This window comes from Myxocyprinus asiaticus, chromosome 28 (genome assembly GCF_019703515.2).
Source record: "Myxocyprinus asiaticus isolate MX2 ecotype Aquarium Trade chromosome 28, UBuf_Myxa_2, whole genome shotgun sequence".
NCBI classification, from domain to species: domain Eukaryota; kingdom Metazoa; phylum Chordata; class Actinopteri; order Cypriniformes; family Catostomidae; genus Myxocyprinus; species Myxocyprinus asiaticus.
In genome coordinates, this window is record NC_059371.1 from 3625528 (window position 1) to 3643182 (window position 17655).

The 17655-nt window shown below is 37.7% G+C and overlaps 1 protein-coding gene and 1 long non-coding RNA gene across 2 annotated transcripts in view; both read right to left on the minus strand.

The window, feature by feature from the left end:
* The window catches only part of LOC127418969 (uncharacterized), a 983530-nt gene that overhangs the window by 268942 nt on the left and 696933 nt on the right, over nucleotides 1-17655 (minus strand). The gene's annotated exons all lie outside the window — the stretch shown is intronic.
* Nucleotides 7449-12266, minus strand: snai1b (snail family zinc finger 1b). Its single transcript, XM_051659886.1, has 3 exons — nucleotides 12066-12266; nucleotides 10307-10849; nucleotides 7449-8567 (listed from the first exon to the last, which is right to left on the minus strand). Exons 1-3 carry the CDS (start codon nucleotides 12139-12141, stop codon nucleotides 8386-8388), a joined length of 801 nt encoding a protein of 266 aa, XP_051515846.1. The 5' UTR covers nucleotides 12142-12266; the 3' UTR covers nucleotides 7449-8385.

A 17655-nucleotide genomic window follows, 5' to 3' on the forward strand; every position in this document is an offset into this window, starting at 1 on the left:
GCACTTGTTTGATAATGTGGTCACACTTTATATTAGGTGGATTTAACTACTATGTACTAACATTAATATATACAAGACTATGTATTTACTGTGTAACTACATGTTGTTCTGCAAAATTCCCACGTGTATTGCTACTGATGTTGAGGTACAGGTAGGTTTAGGAGTAAGGGTAGGGTTAGGATTAGGGGTTAGAGTTAGGTTTTGGGGTAAGGGTTGGGTTAGGGTTAAGGGTAAGTTTATCAGTGTAACTACAAATGTAAAGTAATTTACAATGCAACAACATGTATGTACATAATAAGTACATTGTATCTAATGGTTAAGTACATAGTAGTTAAGGCCACCTAATATAAAGTAGGTCTGATAATGTTTATCTGATGCAGTTCCATAAGCAGTTATTTATGGGACATTAAGAACTCTGAAGACCACTGAAGAAGAACAAGGGATAAAAAAGGTAGGGAGCATTGCTCGTGCCAGAGCAGTTTCTAAAACGAGGAGCGCATCTGGAAAATACAGAGAGTATACTGGAGAAATAAGCATATGAGTCCAAGTATGTGGGTAATCCACCAACACCAGAGCACAGTCACCCAGAACTCTGTTAGTAATCCAAACCATCATAACAGCTCCTGGCTCTAACACGATCCTCTGTGACTCAGCTCTTTAAACCACCACCTCAAACATTACAAGACAAGGACATCAACGCTCAAATATGCCCTTTTAAAGGCAATGCACGACTACAACCAGTCCAAAGGCCGCTGCACTGCACACTGAAGACCAACATTCCCAGTTTAAATCCAAAACTGAAAGTGTCAAAATCGAAAACTGGTCTTTCTTCTGTGAAACACAAAAGATTAAGTTTTGCAGAATGTCCTGGCTGCTCTTTTTCGTACTCTTAAATCTTATTCGCATTGAGATCCATTGAATTATGGCTCTTCAATATGTGTCTTTGGTTCTCGTGACTGATCGTCATTGCCGTCAAATCTGGTGCGACAGACTGATCTCACTGTAAAATCGGAAACAGTAGGTTGAATTTTCCTTAGCTAAAATCGGTCTGTGCATACCGAAATTCGAAACGCTGACCCCAGTGGCCAAAGCGGTAAGTGTTGTTGAGCGTATGAAAACATGTGAGCTGCATTTTCTGGGTGTAATGTCCACAGAGGGGTGCCGAAAGCGAGTTGTGAAGCAAGTTGTTTTCAGCTCTACGGGCTGTGAGACACTGAAGAGGAATGTATATTTTATAAACTGCACCCCCCAACCCAAACCCCCCACCCCCCAAACCTCAACCTAACCATCCGTGGAGTAAAATTGTAATGTTAGAGGGAAAAATGCAACCTCAGAATGCAATGCAAACTTGTGGCAAATTGTCCATTGTTGCCAAAGGTTCTACTGCAGGTTCACCACTACTGGTTGAATTTCAACATAATGACTGGCAAATTTGCTGCAAATTTGAGGAAAGTTTGCGAGTAGTTTGACAGAACTCTAGATTTTTTTATGACACTTGTTAGTGAGTCAGAATAATGTGGTCAAACCTAGGTTACCTGAAGTATCGGTAACAACATGCCGTCATGATGGGTGCGAAACGTCTTGAATGTAACCAAACAAGATTTGAAAGCTATGGTGGAAGGTAAGAATTAAAGTGAATAACAACTTAATTTTCAGCTATTGTATGGATTCAGAAGAATATAGCGCAAGAGTTGTATGAAGTCCTTTATGGTGCATTTTTGTCATTTTTGAGCTTGATAGCCCCAGTACATTCTTCAACATTTCGTGTTTCATGTTCCACAGAGATAAGAAAGTCCTACAGGTTAAGAACAACATGAAAGTTAATGACGACAGAAAAATAATTTTTGAACTGAACTATTCCCTCCACTGGTCTTTCTCTAGCTAACAGAACACACTTCTCTATGCAGAGGCTTCAGATGTTTTTTATCAGTACTGCAGAAAGGTCAGTGTTTATATGTGACTGACAAGCTGTTTCCTGTGTCCCTTACTCAGAGCTCTCAGGCCTGCAGAGAGGAGAATGAAAGACAGAGAATGAGTTGAAAGGAAAAGTGAGGTTAAACTAGGTCAACAACAGATAAAAGAAGTCATTCTTGTGTAAGACACAAGAAACTGGTTTTAGACCACTGTCCTCCTATAAATGTCAGCACTACGTTAGAGAAAATAATAAGTATGACGTTTTAAAGGGAAACATCCCAACATTATCCAAATAATAGTCCTAATAAAATATAATGAGTTTAAATAATGATTTAATAGTTCTAAATTCACACTTAAGGCACACTCACAGTGAAATATTTCTTTGTTCTTCACTCAGAGCCAAAAAGAAGTTGTAAAAGCTGAGCAACGACATACTGTTTGTGAACAATTAGACTTCGGTTACACCGCTGGGGGAGGTGTTTAGAGGAGCATTTAAATATGTGGATGCTCAAGACTACATGTAAAACATCAACTAATATGACATTAAAATGTGTTATCAATGACTTCATGACTCATTCTATGAGTACAATTCACACGAGGTCAGTAAAAGAAGCTGCTTTAACCACTCGATGATTGATGGAAAGTAATATATGCAGTAGATAATGTGTAATTTGTCTTGTTTGCATTCTGCATTCATGGCTCTAATGCACTAACGTAATATACACGGTCACAGTATGCGCCAATCTCACTCTGTTATTGTAATTTATGATGGCACTGGTACTACTGCAAAGATGGGTGTATAAAAGAGTTTAAATGGGTAGAATACAGACAAAAGAATGATGATAGAGGCATATCTTTTGGCAGATGTGTGAATGGCTTTCTCTGCAGATGGCACATAAGTGAATGGGCACTTAAGAGTATCTGAGAAGATTTTATTCCTTTTGTAGACTAATTAAAGAAAAAACTCGCATGACATGATCTTGGAAAATGTCTCTGCATGAACAATCGTACAGATGTAGGTACATTTGCACCAGCTCGCTTAAAAGTTTCACTGTCGGCTTCAAAGTGGGTGGAGCTCCTGGTCACACCTAACGACCAATGGCAGTAAGAACGTGTTTAGCAGCCAGTAAGAATTTTCCTGAAAGTTTGCCCTTGCAAGCTGTTGCGAACCACTGAAACGAACTAAAAAACACAAGATTTTTTTCTAAATAACGTCACGTCCGTTTACATATGCAGCTGTCTTCTATGGCAGCATTCTTACTGAAGTGGAGCCTCATAAGAGACGGGTTTGGAATGCTGTATATAGGCACCAACTCACACACATCGCACAAGAGTCTCGATTCACAACTGATTTCAATACAGGTGACATGAGTGGAATGACGTGATACTCTAATGAACATACAGTAAATACTGTAAACACAGTACACACATTTTGGGTAAAATAATCAGTTTTCTATTATTTTAAACATTTTTAACATTTATTTCTCTAATTTATATCTACTGCATTAATGCCTCAATTTCCCCTAGGGGATAAATAAAGTCTAATTCTATCATCTATGTGTTGAACAACATATTTATACATTTAAAGGTGGTGTGTGATTTCTGTTTTCTGCACCACTAGTGTCACCAAAAAGATCTGTCTTCAAACAGTAACACTATGTTCACTTTGTCAGACAATCAAATTATCCCACCCTAAACTCACACTCCATTGATCGGGTCAATGTTGCTGTGTCGGGTTGGTTGGGAACAGAGGTTGCGCTAGAATAAATCTTTATCCGTCACTGACGAACTGAGTTGTAAAATTTCCGCCATGGTCTATTTTTATCTGTCATACTTGTTTTCATTTCATAAACAGTAGGGCTACATTCAAGGGCATAGCATACATTATAATGGTATGTACTGTACATGACAGTGGTTATATGATAGATTTTTGACTCCCCAAGTGCAAGTCTGTTGAAACAGAAGTTTGAGGAAGAAAGTTTGACCTGTCAATCAACCGCTGCACTAAAACCAGATTTTTAAATTTTGCAAGTTACGTGTGGCTTTAAAAGGAAATTACCATCTGGTCGGAAAATGAAACATAAAGTGACACGGATGAGAAGCAAGCACATCAAGTTAGACACAGCATAGTTAAAACAGGTTTTCCTTTAAAATAACAGAGAATTCTGCTGTAAATGACATGTTTGCGTTTAGATTAAATGCAAGAATAATTGGCAGAAAGAGATTACACTGACGTAATGATTCATGTATGCAGTCCTGAAATCAGAGACACTCCCCTCGAAATCCGAACAGATGTCGTCAGAAGAGACACATATTACGATCAGGTGTAAATGCCGATGACTCCTGTCCTCTTGTGATCGGATCACCCGAAAAACATCTTAATACAAGGCAATAAACAGGGCACACACACCGCGGAGGTGAGAGATATTGCACTATAAAAACATTTTTTTTTACTTAATTGGATAAGCTTATCTCACTAATTTAAAAGTAATCTGAACTGATTGAATGTATTTATAAAAACTTCAGTTTATTTGGCTGAATTTAATCAGTTAGCTGAACTTAAAGTAAGGTAAGTTAAAACAACTTAACTTTAGTTTACTGAACTTTAAGACCTGCCACTGTAAAGTTAGTGTCCAGTAAATCAAACTTTAATTGTCAAGTAAACCCTGCAAGCTTTGCACTGCAGGATGGTTACTTCATGAGAGACACAGGCAATAGAATCACAACTTAATATGTTAAGTTGACTGGACAATTTAGTTGTGCCAACTCAAAAAAGCACCTAGATGCAACTAGAAAAAAAATAGAGTGTGAAGTCAAAACAGATACACTAGGTTTAAATGGTTTCCTTGTTTTGTTTTTTTTGTTTTTTTTATCTGTCAAAATGATGGCCAGCATTTGGAATTTTCTGTCTATGCTTTAAAAAATCAGACGGAGAATTTCCGATTAACGCAATCCATGGTTGGGATGCTCAAACAAACAATGTTTTGAGAAAGTGTTTTAACATTAAAAATAAAAATCCATACATTTAATTCTGGTGATGACTGAATACTGACTCAAGTCAACAGAGTCCACCCCCAAGTCTTTAAGATATTCCAGTCCGTAGATATGAACCCTCATGAACACATTATCTCACCGCCTCACAGGTACGATGGGACATTTTTTGGCTCCATGGGGCATTCTTGCAGATTTGTGCCCCTCCGAGGGTTCAAAGACAATGACATCATCCTCTGACATCCATCTCGCCACCCACCCACAGTTCTCATGTTCTCTGTGAACATGACTCCATGTGTTTGAGGGGGCAGCTCAATCCTCCATGTGTACTCTGTCTGACTTCATGTCTCCAGTGCAGACTGACCACATCAAACCCACAAGCCCAGATGACTTCAGTCTACTGAACACCAATCATATCTCACCACCCACCCACATACATCTTCAGGACTCGTATCACAGTCTTTTGCATCGCAAGTGCATCGCTCTATCATTTGAGCTACTGCGCAGTTTGATCACGATGAAACAAGCTTGTAAATGTAGATGGTGATGCAATGCAAATGTTACAATGTTTCACCTTGCAAGTTATGCTATAGTAAAAGTGTTTAGATGTCATAGCATTGTGTGAGGAAAAGGGTGAAAAGTAAGTATTTATGAACTGATAATCAGCCGTTTTACTCATGATTTTTGTGAAAGTGAATAAAAGTCGATGTTGTGGCGCCTCTAGTGGTCATTTCACCAGAACATTGCCAGAATAAGTACCTACACTGTAGGTTCGATACGGAAGTAAAAATTTGCCTTTATGCAAACACTTATAGGAATTGTTATGGCCATCATTTTAAAACCATGTAATGAATTGCGTATTTTGTACCTTTTTTCTGGTGCTGTATAATGGCCCCATATATTTGCTTTGTATTACTGTACGTTTTTGTTTGTTTGTTTTCAAACTGCATCTAAATTATTTTCTGTGGTGAAGCGATAGCATTTCACAGATTGCTGATAGAGCTTAAGTTGTATTTAACAAAGAATATTGCTTGAAGTGTGCCCCTACATATCCAACTAACATTACTAACAGAGCCTCCAGATCAGCAGAGGAAGTGCATCATTACTCCAGCACGACTGCCTGGCGTCAGTGCTCAGGTCACAAGGGCTTTGTGGATTCGGATTGCTGTCGAAAAGTTGTGGAGGAGGTCTACAAAACTCAAAGCCTCAAAACTCTGGCCAGGTTTGGTGCACAGATTGTTGGCATTTCCACATTTATTCAGTTTCCCCTCGGGGAGGCATTTCTATCTATTTGACAGATTGAGGTGCTGGAGCCCAGAGCTGGATCTACTGGTCTGAATGGTGCAGACTGGCCCATTTCTCTTCTTCATTTCTTTTCTACGAATTCTTCTGCCTCTCTTTCGGTCTGTCTCCACCTGCAGTGTGTCAGACATGAACATTTGTTGGCCATGTGTCAGCTAGACTGTGTTTGTGCTGCATGAGTGTTTGCCTGAGCAGAAAGTGTGTGCAAGTGTGTGCTAGTCAGAATGCGTAACTTGCGATGTGAATACGCTGTTTCCATAAAAATACACTACATTTAACGCAATATCCTGAACTGTCTTAACGTAAGAAATTCACAACAGAGTAACTTCTAAAAGTAGCTGATACTTCAGTAGATTAATTATATGCCATAATTTCAAGAGCTCCGGTTTTCATGACAGTTTTCACGTTTTAACCAGACGTATTAAACATATTAATCTTTTAATATGTTTGATGCATGTTTATATACAGTAACTGCAAATAGGTATATTAATTTGGTCAGTTACATTTTGATATTTTTGTCATTTTGCACATTATCTTCAGCTAAAATATGTTATTTTTGTCGACTAACACTATATAACATTTTAGTCAGAGTAAAATTGACTAAAATTCATGAATATGAGTAAATGATGACAGAATTTTCAGTTTTGCACGAATTTTTATGGTAATACATTTAATTAATATTCCCTTTTTTAGGGGTTTATATAGGGGTCCATTAATGACTAATAAGTCATTTACAAATGCATTATAAATCATTTATATGCAGTTATAAAAACATGGTTAAAAAGGATGAGTTTCATGCAATACCTGCCAAATTATGACCTGTTGTACCTTTTTGTTATAAATGCTTAATAAACCTTATTAAAAATCAGTAACCTAAAATACCTTATTGTTTTATTGTAAAGTGAACACATATAAAGCATTTATTAAGGAGTTGCCGACATTAGAAACCTGTCCGTAAAGTTCAGTTTGGTTTAATCAGGCTTTATTATATGATATCTGCTGTGAAAGAGAATGAACTTAATTCACACTATTTGGAAAGTATTGCATGAAAGTCGCCCTTTTTATGCATGCTATATTAATGATTTATAATGCGTTAGTAAATGATTTATTAGTCATTAACAAACCCCTTTATAAACTCTTGACAAAGAGAACATGTAATGTAGTGTTAGCACTTTTTCTTTAACATCACCTTTGAGAAAAACACAAACTAGACACTTCTGTTAAACAAACATAAATTATTTTATTGGAAAAAATAGCAAGTGGAGACACAGTAAAAATACCATTGCTCAAAAAAGATTGCATAGCATTTGGTTTTTGTTATACGTCCAACATAGAAACTATTTGTTGACAGGTAGCTTTATATATCATTGTGGCTTGGAATAAATGTAGATCAAGATGATACAGGCTTCATGGAAAGTCTTCCTCAACTGCGAGACTGCATATTTCCCAGCAGTTGAGACAGCTTGGAGAAAACTTGGCACATAAAAAACAGCTAAAATGAAATGACCCTTGTAACAGCCTTGTGCTTTTGAGTAAACACCCTGTCAGTCTTTAGAAAACATTTTACATGACAAAATAAAAATCATTCTGATGCTGATTGAAGAGTCTAGTTGCAAATTCAGGGGACCTTAAGTGAAGCCTTGAAGCTCAAATTACAGAGACAAATTCCACAGCCTAATTGAACTTCTTATCAAAACAGGTCTTTGGTATCAGGCACAGCACAAACGGAGAGCAGATTCGAGGCCAGTGCATTTGTGGACAGGCCAGTGCATTTGTGGACAGGCCTGCATTTCGACAGCTGTCTCAATACATCCCTGGGAGTCTGCAGAGATCTTGGTGAGAGATGACCTCTCTCCCCACACACACACTTTAAAGCAGCTGCCCCCTCACAGTGTCGGACCAGCCGGCACCGAGGTACATCTTGGGAATCCACAGCGAGCAAACGACAAAAATCAGCAAACTATGTATAATAAACCCTCATTATAGACATTGTTTGCTTCTAAGACTAAAACTGGTAGAAAAATAGCATCTCTCCTTTGGTTTGTACGATCAAAAGGCACTATAAGGATATTGTGCTTTTAAAAAATATCTCATACTTGAAATGAGTCCGAACATTCATTTAGGGCATAAACCTATCCCAGATTAACTCCGGAAGATGCAAGGCAACTGTCTTCTTCTCTACACAGACGGACAGCATCCAGAAAGGGTGTGTTTGTGCAGGAGAGACATACGGCTGAAGGTTCGAGAACAGTTTCCACACTGGTACTTCTTCACCTCAGAGTGGGTCTGGAGGTGAGCTCGCAGGTTCGAGCGGTCAGCAAATGCCCGGTTACAGTGTTGGCATGAGAAGGGACGTTCACCTTGAAACAGATATAAAAAAAAAGTTTGATTTCAATATGCACACAGCCTTGAATGTGATAAAAAAAGGGTATATGTACATGGGTAATCCCTTACAAAAATTAACCATGGGTTTACATATTAGTAATATTATAGTAACCGTAATTGTAGTAACCATGTTTTGGCAGAAATCCATTGTTTTGATACAATTAACCGTGGGTTTACTACAGTAATACTGTAATAACTAAGTAACAATGGTAATACTTAAGTAATATTGTAGTAATCATGACTAGTAACCATGACTGTAGTAACCATGTTTTTGTTTTTTTGTGGAAACCATGGTCAAATTAGATCATAGATTTGGTACAGTTATACTGTATGAATATAGTAACCATGGTTTAAGTATAGTAATATTGTAGAAACCATAACTGTAGTAACCATGACTTTAGTTACCATGTTTTTGGCAGAAGCCATGATTTTGATACAATTAACCATGGTTTTACTACAGTTTTTACTACAGAATTACTGTTTAAGTACAGTTTTACTGTAGTAACCATATATAAACCATGATTTAAGTATAGTAATGTTGTAGTAACCATAAATGTAGTACTATGACTGTAGTTACCATGTTTTTTGGCAGAACCCATGTTTTTGATACATTTAACCATGGTTTTACTACAGTAAAACTGTAGAATCCATATGGTAACTATGGTTACTGTAGTAAAACCATGGCTAATTTTGATAAATGATAGTGATAAATTAACAAAAGTATGTTTATGGTTATAATGCATTCTAAACTCTTCAGCTGACCAATTTATGTCAGGCAATAAAAGACACTTTATTGCTTGCCCATACAAAACTCATTGCCACAATGGTTACATATTGTGGGTGGTTATTAGGATGGTGCTACGTGGTTGCTAGGGTGTTCTAGGTGGTTGCTTACTAGCCTAGGTCAAGAGAGCCCACCCTCAATTCTCTAGTCTGATTTTCTGATCCCTAGATATGCTGCGGGTCCCTCTTTCAAATAAGTCAATGGGAATTTTCACCAGTTTTTTTGTCCACCAAGTAAAATCGTTTGATTGTTTTGATTGCTTAGTAAAGTAACAGCACACCTCTTCCAAACAAGCCACATAAATTGAGGTATCAATCATGGGGTTAAATGGTTGTTCAAATCCCTAACCCTAAAGCCCAAATTATACTTTGGTTTTGATGCAAACGCTTAATGTCTGCGTTCAGTCAAACACTCAGCCTCTAAATGTATACTTCATTTACTTCAGCTACCACTGCTCTGAAATACTGGACTATTTCTCTTCAGGAGTTTGGACTCATAAAGATGTCTTAATAGTCCTTCAGACTCGAGTTACACATTTGCAGGTATCTCCTGACCTCCTCACACATTCACTCTTTACATGTACTTCCACTATTGTTGTTATTAACTTCTCTCCTGTTGTTTAGTGGCGATTACATCTTCTTCTAGCGCTTCTCCGTGATAGCAGCGGCTCAATTGTGAGTGTTGCCACCTTGTGGACCCTCTAATTAGTGGAAATAATTCCAGACGCGTTCAGAGTATGTGTGCTTAAAAAAATTAGGCTGCACGCCTACAGTGCTCAAGCACCCTGCTGATGCCGCAAATTTGTTTCATTCGTCCTGTACGCAGACACCTAGTGTTTGTATCTGACAGAAGTATACTTTGGGCTTTAATGTGAGCAAAAGTAGTAAGGATGCTTTTCACTATAGAGAAGACCATGCACTAGGAACTCACCAGTATGCGTGCGAATGTGTCCTCGCAGTAGCCAGGGTCTGGAGAAAGCCTTTCCGCATGTGGTGCACACACAGGGCAGTGTATGTGAACGGATGTGCATTTTGAGTGCACCGAGGCTGCTGTACTCTTTAGAACAGTGCTTGCAGTGAAACGCAGCTCTAGTCGTGGTACTGGCCGTTCCTGTCACAGCAACGACCGTTTCTGGGCTGGCGGTGCAGTGCGTGAGCTGATGCTGAGAGAGGGCGGTCGGGCTGCTGCAGGTCTTGCCGCAGTGGGCGCACTGGAAGCGGTCAGTTGGGTCTGGACTGGGGGGATCGGACGTACGGCAATCATCCTCCTCTCCACTGCTGGAACTGGACTGGGAACTCAGGTCTAGAGGCCCAGGAGGAGAGGGGATGCTGGGTGAGACTGGGGTGAAAGTTAGGGGTAGGGCACTGGCGGTCCACACGAGCATGGATGTGTAGGCGGGCACCAGAGAGTCAACGCCCTTGGTGGGCGAGTTGTCCAGAGGGAAGCATTGTGGAATGACGGCATACCGGCTGTCTGTGGGAGAGCGAGTGAGAAACGGAGGGTCAGGTGTCTGTTCAAGTGTTTTTTTTTTTGTTTTTTTTGAGTAATGGGCTACTTTGTTTGGATTCTACATCACGAGCAATTCAAATATTCAGAAAGTTGCACAAACTCTGATTCACTTTTGAGTCATCTAAATCAGATTGAAATGCCTAAATGTTAGCAGCACTAATTACATGTAGTGGGGCTAAGTCTAATTCATTTTAGCCAATCGGTTCGTTCAGAAGATTTGTTTCATAAAACCAGTTCTAAAATAAATTCACAACCGAGTCATTGCTTAAAAATTTTCCCAGAAATTTCTGCGCAGCATTTCACACTATTTCTTTTTTTCTTCTTCTTCTTGTAAAATGGATCAGTTTGTCAACAGTAATTTTCCTATTAAATTATTAAAGATTGCATCAAATATTTATCCAACATTATTTTTAACAGCATTGTTAAGAACACCACTAACAGCGTTGGCAGTATTAATAATAACGTGAATGATATTATAATTGTTCCCTTTTTGTTAACTGCATCCATTTCACAGTTTTACTTCTAAACAAAGGCATCTTTTCTGATGGGCAGGGACATTGCTAGGGCAAAACATTAAGGGCTGGAGGGAATGATTTTTGTCTAGCCCAGAATGTATTTGTTAGGAACTTTTTTGAGTGGAACTGAAGCGGGAGTTATTAAGTAGTCCTAAATGTTGGTCATTATTACTAAGTAAGTGGCTATTTCATAAAGACAAATAGTTGACAAGATTTTTGAAATATATTATATCACTAGAATCAGAACTGCTGTTGGGTGATCTACCAAAGCTTTGTGGATTGGTTCGATCGAGTCATTCAAAAGAGCGATTTGTTAGTAAATCGGACACCACTATTCCCAATATGACAATGAACAATAGTGTGCCAGTTTTTTTGCACAGAAAGATTTTACATGCGAGGCAATATTCTGAAATGCATTAACCCTGCAGTTTGTATAAAAATAAAATAAATTAGCCTACTAAATTTCAAATAATAAATCAAACAATGAAATCGTAATCTTACATTAATGATATAGATAAAATAAGTATATTATGTATGGAAAATTAAACATTTTAAAGTATAGCCTTCAGGAAATATGCCAATTTCATTTATCAGTTTAATAAGTTTTGATTTGATTATTGTTTATACAACGACAACACACAAACAAACAGCTCTTATCGACTCACCAGTTTGACTCTCCAGTTCACTGTAGTTGGGCTTCTTGTTGGAAAAATACTTTTTGACCAAAAATGAGCGAGGCATTTTGTGAAAATATTCTCCACTGCGTCAAATCTCAGCGCAAGTTTTTAGAAACTGGATTTCAGACTCAATGGAAGAATCAGAGTCCGCTTCAGATGTCCAGTGGTGTTCGAACAGTTCCTGAGAGCTGCAAATGATCTTCTGCCATTCAGAGCAGACGAGTCCCTTCATATGAGGCTGAGCTGGGAAAGGGGCGGCAGGGGTTTGAGCTCCATCCCGCCCATTTACTGACAACTTATTTGATATATTTGCATTTAATCGGCCGTCATTATGCATGCATAGTAGCCTATGTTTCATTTAATTTGTGTGTTAGCATTACGGCCGTCTACGAATCATTTGTTCTTTACTGAAAAGAATATTTGAATATTCAAATCTCCGCATTCAGACTCTAATTTAAATCACGCAAGTTATTTATATAAATATGTGTTCTCTTAAATTATCGCTCACCAAAGGTTTTGCATTTAACAAAATAGCAAATAAAGAAGACTGCTATTCATGTAATTATTTAATTATTTAGATTAGCCTATTTAATTTTAACGTGAAGATAAAAGGGGCTGTGAGAGGTTGCCACCAGTCCAGGACTTTTCTGGATCGTCCTTGTTTTTTGGCCGTCTATTCTGGGAAAATACATTCCATTCCTGGATGCAAAATGTCCCGACATTTGAACATTTTCCGGACGCGTTCATCCATGAGCACTTATATGCACAGTATTCAAGGAGAAGAAACTGATCAAACGCTTTCTTCTAAACCACTTTCTCATATGATTCATTAGAAAGTCCGATTCGTTTTAGTGAATCAGTTCGTTTGGACGATTCATGTAAGTGAAGCTCTCCCTCTCATTTAAAGCATTGGGAAGTCTGATTCATTTTGGTGAATCGGTTTGTTCGAATGATTCGTGTAGATGAACTGTGTAGGCTATAACGATTCATTTGTGTTTCACGCAGGATATCCTCCGCATCATTTCACGTCTTCTTGCTGCTGAATTTTAGTTTGCCTAAATGCTGCTGTTCACCACTATGTTTTTGATTCATGTATTTACAGAATGACTATCTGTTCAAATGCTGTTTAATGCTGACAGTGATGTGATTTAAAAAAATATATATACTGTATATTCAATGTAGTTAAAATTGCTCACAGACAGAATAAGTAAAAATGAATGAATAATATTCTGCACAAATGTTTTGTTAAATAACTAAAAATACATTATTTATTTATTTATTTATTCATTATTGATATCCAGGAATGCCCTTTCACATTTAATTTTCATTTATTAATTATTAATAATTATAATTATATTTAAATTTTATTTTAAACTAATGGGGAAAAGCAGGTTGAAAATAGTGTTTACCACTGTCGTGACACAGCAATTGTTTAATGTTTTATGAATTATGTTTAATGCAGAATTTGCTTGAAACCAGACTGTAAAGCACTGAACACGTCTCGTTTAGCTTTAATTGGTAGGCGACTGTGTCTGCGGAAAACGTGCTTTAGATGTGATACAAAGCACAATTGCTGGTCTTATGAGATTTTACAGTCGTTTGGAGCACAAGCTCCTATTATCCCTCTTCTTCGGGATGAGAGGACACACATTAACTTCATTTCCCGCACGGGACACCGCGGGACACGAGAGAAGCGCTCAGCGGGTGCGGCTGAAAATTAACCGGCTCTTCTGAACAAAGTGTCCGTGCTGAATCCTCCTCTGTTCTGCTCCAGCCTCAGGCACATTCACTGCCCATATATTACTGCCCATCTCAGACCAAATGGAAAATGAGGTGCAAAGAACTCACTCAGTCGGTGCTTATGCGAATGAATTTGGTCATTGTGACAGTCAATGGCCATCAGATTAGACTGTGAGGGTGTTAATTGCCGTCATTTAGTATTCCTGTCATGTGCTGCACCTGTGCATGGCGCAGATTGTTGAGGAATGTGGCGCATGTTAGCAGCTCTTCACGCGCCGTTCACACCGACGCCAAGCAGGCGCGGGTCAAACGAGCACCACTGCCCCTAAAATCCATTACAAACGACAGGGAAATACCAGGCACATTCCAACATCTCACACCCAAACAATTCCCATTTTAAACACGACAATAACCAGTATGGGATTTGAAGGGTATAGGTAGGCTGTAGTTCATAGCAGCCTAATAAATGATGTATATAGCGCATGCAATTTTTTTTTTTTTTTTTTTTGCTGCTGCTGCTGCTGCTGCTGAAAACGAGTAGGAGTACTTTGTGTAAATGCAACCATCAGAAACACAATACATTATACAAAATAAAATGTATAAATGCATTTCCAAAACAACACAAAAACACACAAAAAAAAAAAAGGTTTTAGTGTTGAATCGGCTTTCACATAATTTGCTGCATGTCATGCCTGTCAGTGCACATTAGAAAACAGTCACAGGTTGTGTTTTCTGACCAGAGTGCAGATGATCTTTTGAACTGGACACAGAGAGGATATAAGCACAGAAATGTCCTCAGCTGTGAACAGATGTTTTCTTGTGTTGCTCAGCAGGAGACAGACTGACCCAGTGCTCGAGCTTCATTCACCACGGAACCTGTATGTGATTCAAATGACTTCATCAAGATTAGACATCTGATCATAATGTACTTCCACAGCTGTGTATGGGTATTTGTGGATGTATTTGATCTTTGTAAATACATGTCTGAGGCTGCTATGCATTGTGATTTTCATGTATTATATTGCTTGACTCAGAATTGCACAAAAAGTATTTTTCTTGTTGGCAAATAACATGGACACAAACATTTCTCTTTTTTTTTAACTTGTTGGCTAACATGTTAGGTTTAATTTCATCTGAATGTATTAGTAGTGCAGAATTGTCACCATTTCCTTTAAGTTATCTTTTTGCAGTGCATAAACAGGGCTGCAGTGTCAAATGCATTTTTAAATGTATAAAATTACAACAAGTTTCTCAATTAATACAGAATCACAGTACCCTAACGTTGTCCTTACTGGAAAAATCAAGTTGTATTTATTAAACATTACTTAAAATGTCTAGTTTTGGGCTTGTAACTCAAATATCCTTAAGTTCCTTAAACGTTTTTTCTTAGAAATACATAGCCTTAAGATTTCAATTGTTTAGAACTTGAACTATTGAGTACAAAATTGAGACTAATACACACAATGCCTTGGGCTTGAATTATTTAATTTTGTTGAAGGGAATAAAGGGAACATATGGAGGCATTTAAATAGTTGTTATTAAGAATTCATAGAGGTTTTATCCTTTTTGTAGTATTATTTATGTTGCAAATATGGTTGTTTGGCGTGATGTCACTATTAGGGTGATCTGTGTCCTCTTTTGGTCAAGTTGGACCCTTTTAACACTATTTCAGTTCTTGTTGTACATGTGCAACTGAAGGCATATATACATTTCAGTAGAGAAATACATTTATTTAATTGACCTAGAATCAGTTATAATCTTCATTATTTAAGTGTTATTGTATAATCAAAATTTGAGTCCATTCAATTAAAATGATCAAATTAAGTGAACTTTATTACACAAGTTTTGGTGACACCATTATTCAATTCAATTGAGGGAGCAGGTTTACTCCGTCATTTGAGCAGAGTTAACTTAATAGGGTTTTCAGGGTACAAACTGCATTTATAATAATTAGACAAAAATGAGTATTTGTTTAAAATAGCTAACTTTTTTTACAGTAGGACTATTTGAGTGTACAGTGTTACACAATTCGTGCAACTTTAATGTTGCAAGTAATTTGAGTCTGTTTTACATCCCTTTGAGTAATGAGAAGTTTCACATCATAAGTCATGACTCATGAAACATCATTTTTAGTCCAAGATGCTATGGTCTCTGTCTGTCAAATGTGCTGCAGATTCCACTTGATTTAGTAGAAGCTGATTGTATGCTGTTGTTGCACCTCATCAGAATAGTGAACTCAATGAAAGTCATCATTGACTCATGCAAACACAATAGTTCATGTAAGGGCCAGGGGGAAGGGTGCAGTGGGGTGTTAAAGGAGAGGTGCTCATCTTCCGAACCCCTGCCTGTCACAGTATGGGCAAGATAAGGTACTGTAGACCCCATGCATGACAGGCCCCCTCTGGAATTTAAGCTGAAACATATGGTGAAATGCTCCTTTTGTTAGAGCAGCTCAGGAATTTTACTTAACAACCTTTGTCAACCTCGATGAGCTGTCGCTTAAGACTCGGCTATTCCCCTTGACTCAACCGCAATCAAAACACCTCCAACCCTAAGACAAACAAACCCATATCCTCAGATGACCGACGGAGACTGGATGCCGCTGGGTGACTCACACCATGTGTTTTTGGCACATAGTATGTGAAAATAACCACAGATGTTGGATAAGACACACTGACTTGCCAAAAAATAATTAGGAGAAAATATAATAATTGTGGTGCAAACAAAGAATACATTCAGCAAAAATCAGAGAAATTGAAATGTAATGGTGAAATATGTTTTTTTTTTTCTCTGTGTCTTATCCCAGCATCTTTATACAGAGTCAGCTATAAGTTAGCCATATATAGGTTGATGTCCCAAAAAAGTAAACACTGTGACTCTGTGGGGCTTTCAAATATTGCTGACACATTGGTTCAACCAGTGGCACGACTATCTTTTTGTCTGCCCAATCAAAGACAGGGGGAGTGTCTGTGTAATCTGATTGAAAACAGTCATTGTTTTTGCATTTCCATTTGGTGAGGCTACCTGTACAGAAATGACATACCAAAAAAAAAAATTAAAAACATAATTTGTTTGTTTATTTTCCTCTATGGGAGTAAAAGTTATACGTTTTTACACAAGCCACTCACCATCTCATCCTATTATTACGACTTGTCATGAGACCGGGTTGAATAAAATATATGGATATGAAACAATGATAATAGTAAAATAGAATATGTGTTACTTTTTATTTGCAGTGTACAGCATATTAAGTGTTCAACAACAAAGGTTGTGGATTTTTTCAGAGCAATCCTCTAAGGTAAATTCCATATAGGCCTATGTGCAGTCTTTCTGTACCAATAAACTCCAAATGAATGTGAGGATTCCAAAGAACACATTTTTTTTTTTTTTTTTAACTTACTCTGCAGTGGCACAAACTTGCGTCAAGAATGACTGGGTGTCCAAGTGAGCAGTCTAAATGAAGTGGACAGACTCAAGCTTTCTTGATGTGTTTTGCAATGTGAACCAGAATGTTGATGTTTCGGTAAGTGTCACAGTGTCGGCGAAACTTTTCCATTCACAATCAAATCATAAAATACAACTTTATTTTCAGAATGGGAAGATCAAAATGTCAGACTCTCTACATCTTAACGTGCAGGTGCAGTGTATTCTCATTTAGGCTACTTGGACTACTACAATTTACAAGTATTACATCATATATAGTTTATAATTGTAGTAATTATATGATGTATGTGATATTTTCTGTTTGACATGAACACCTCAGATAGCAATGACTAAGTTGTTTGAAGCTAGAAGACTAGCTAACCTAATTTGATTTGATTTGATTTGATTTTAACCA

Bases quoted from the DNA above. Each gene is read 5' to 3' on its own strand.
- snai1b (XM_051659886.1), bottom strand. From the start codon at position 12,141: ATGCCTCGCTCATTTTTGGTCAAAAAGTATTTTTCCAACAAGAAGCCC. The intron at 10,850-12,065 runs GTGAGTCGATAA...GCTCTCCCACAG, and splicing joins TGAACTGGAGAGTCAAACTG to ACAGCCGGTATGCCGTCATT. The intron at 8,568-10,306 runs GTGAGTTCCTAG...ATCTGTTTCAAG, and splicing joins ACACATTCGCACGCATACTG to GTGAACGTCCCTTCTCATGC.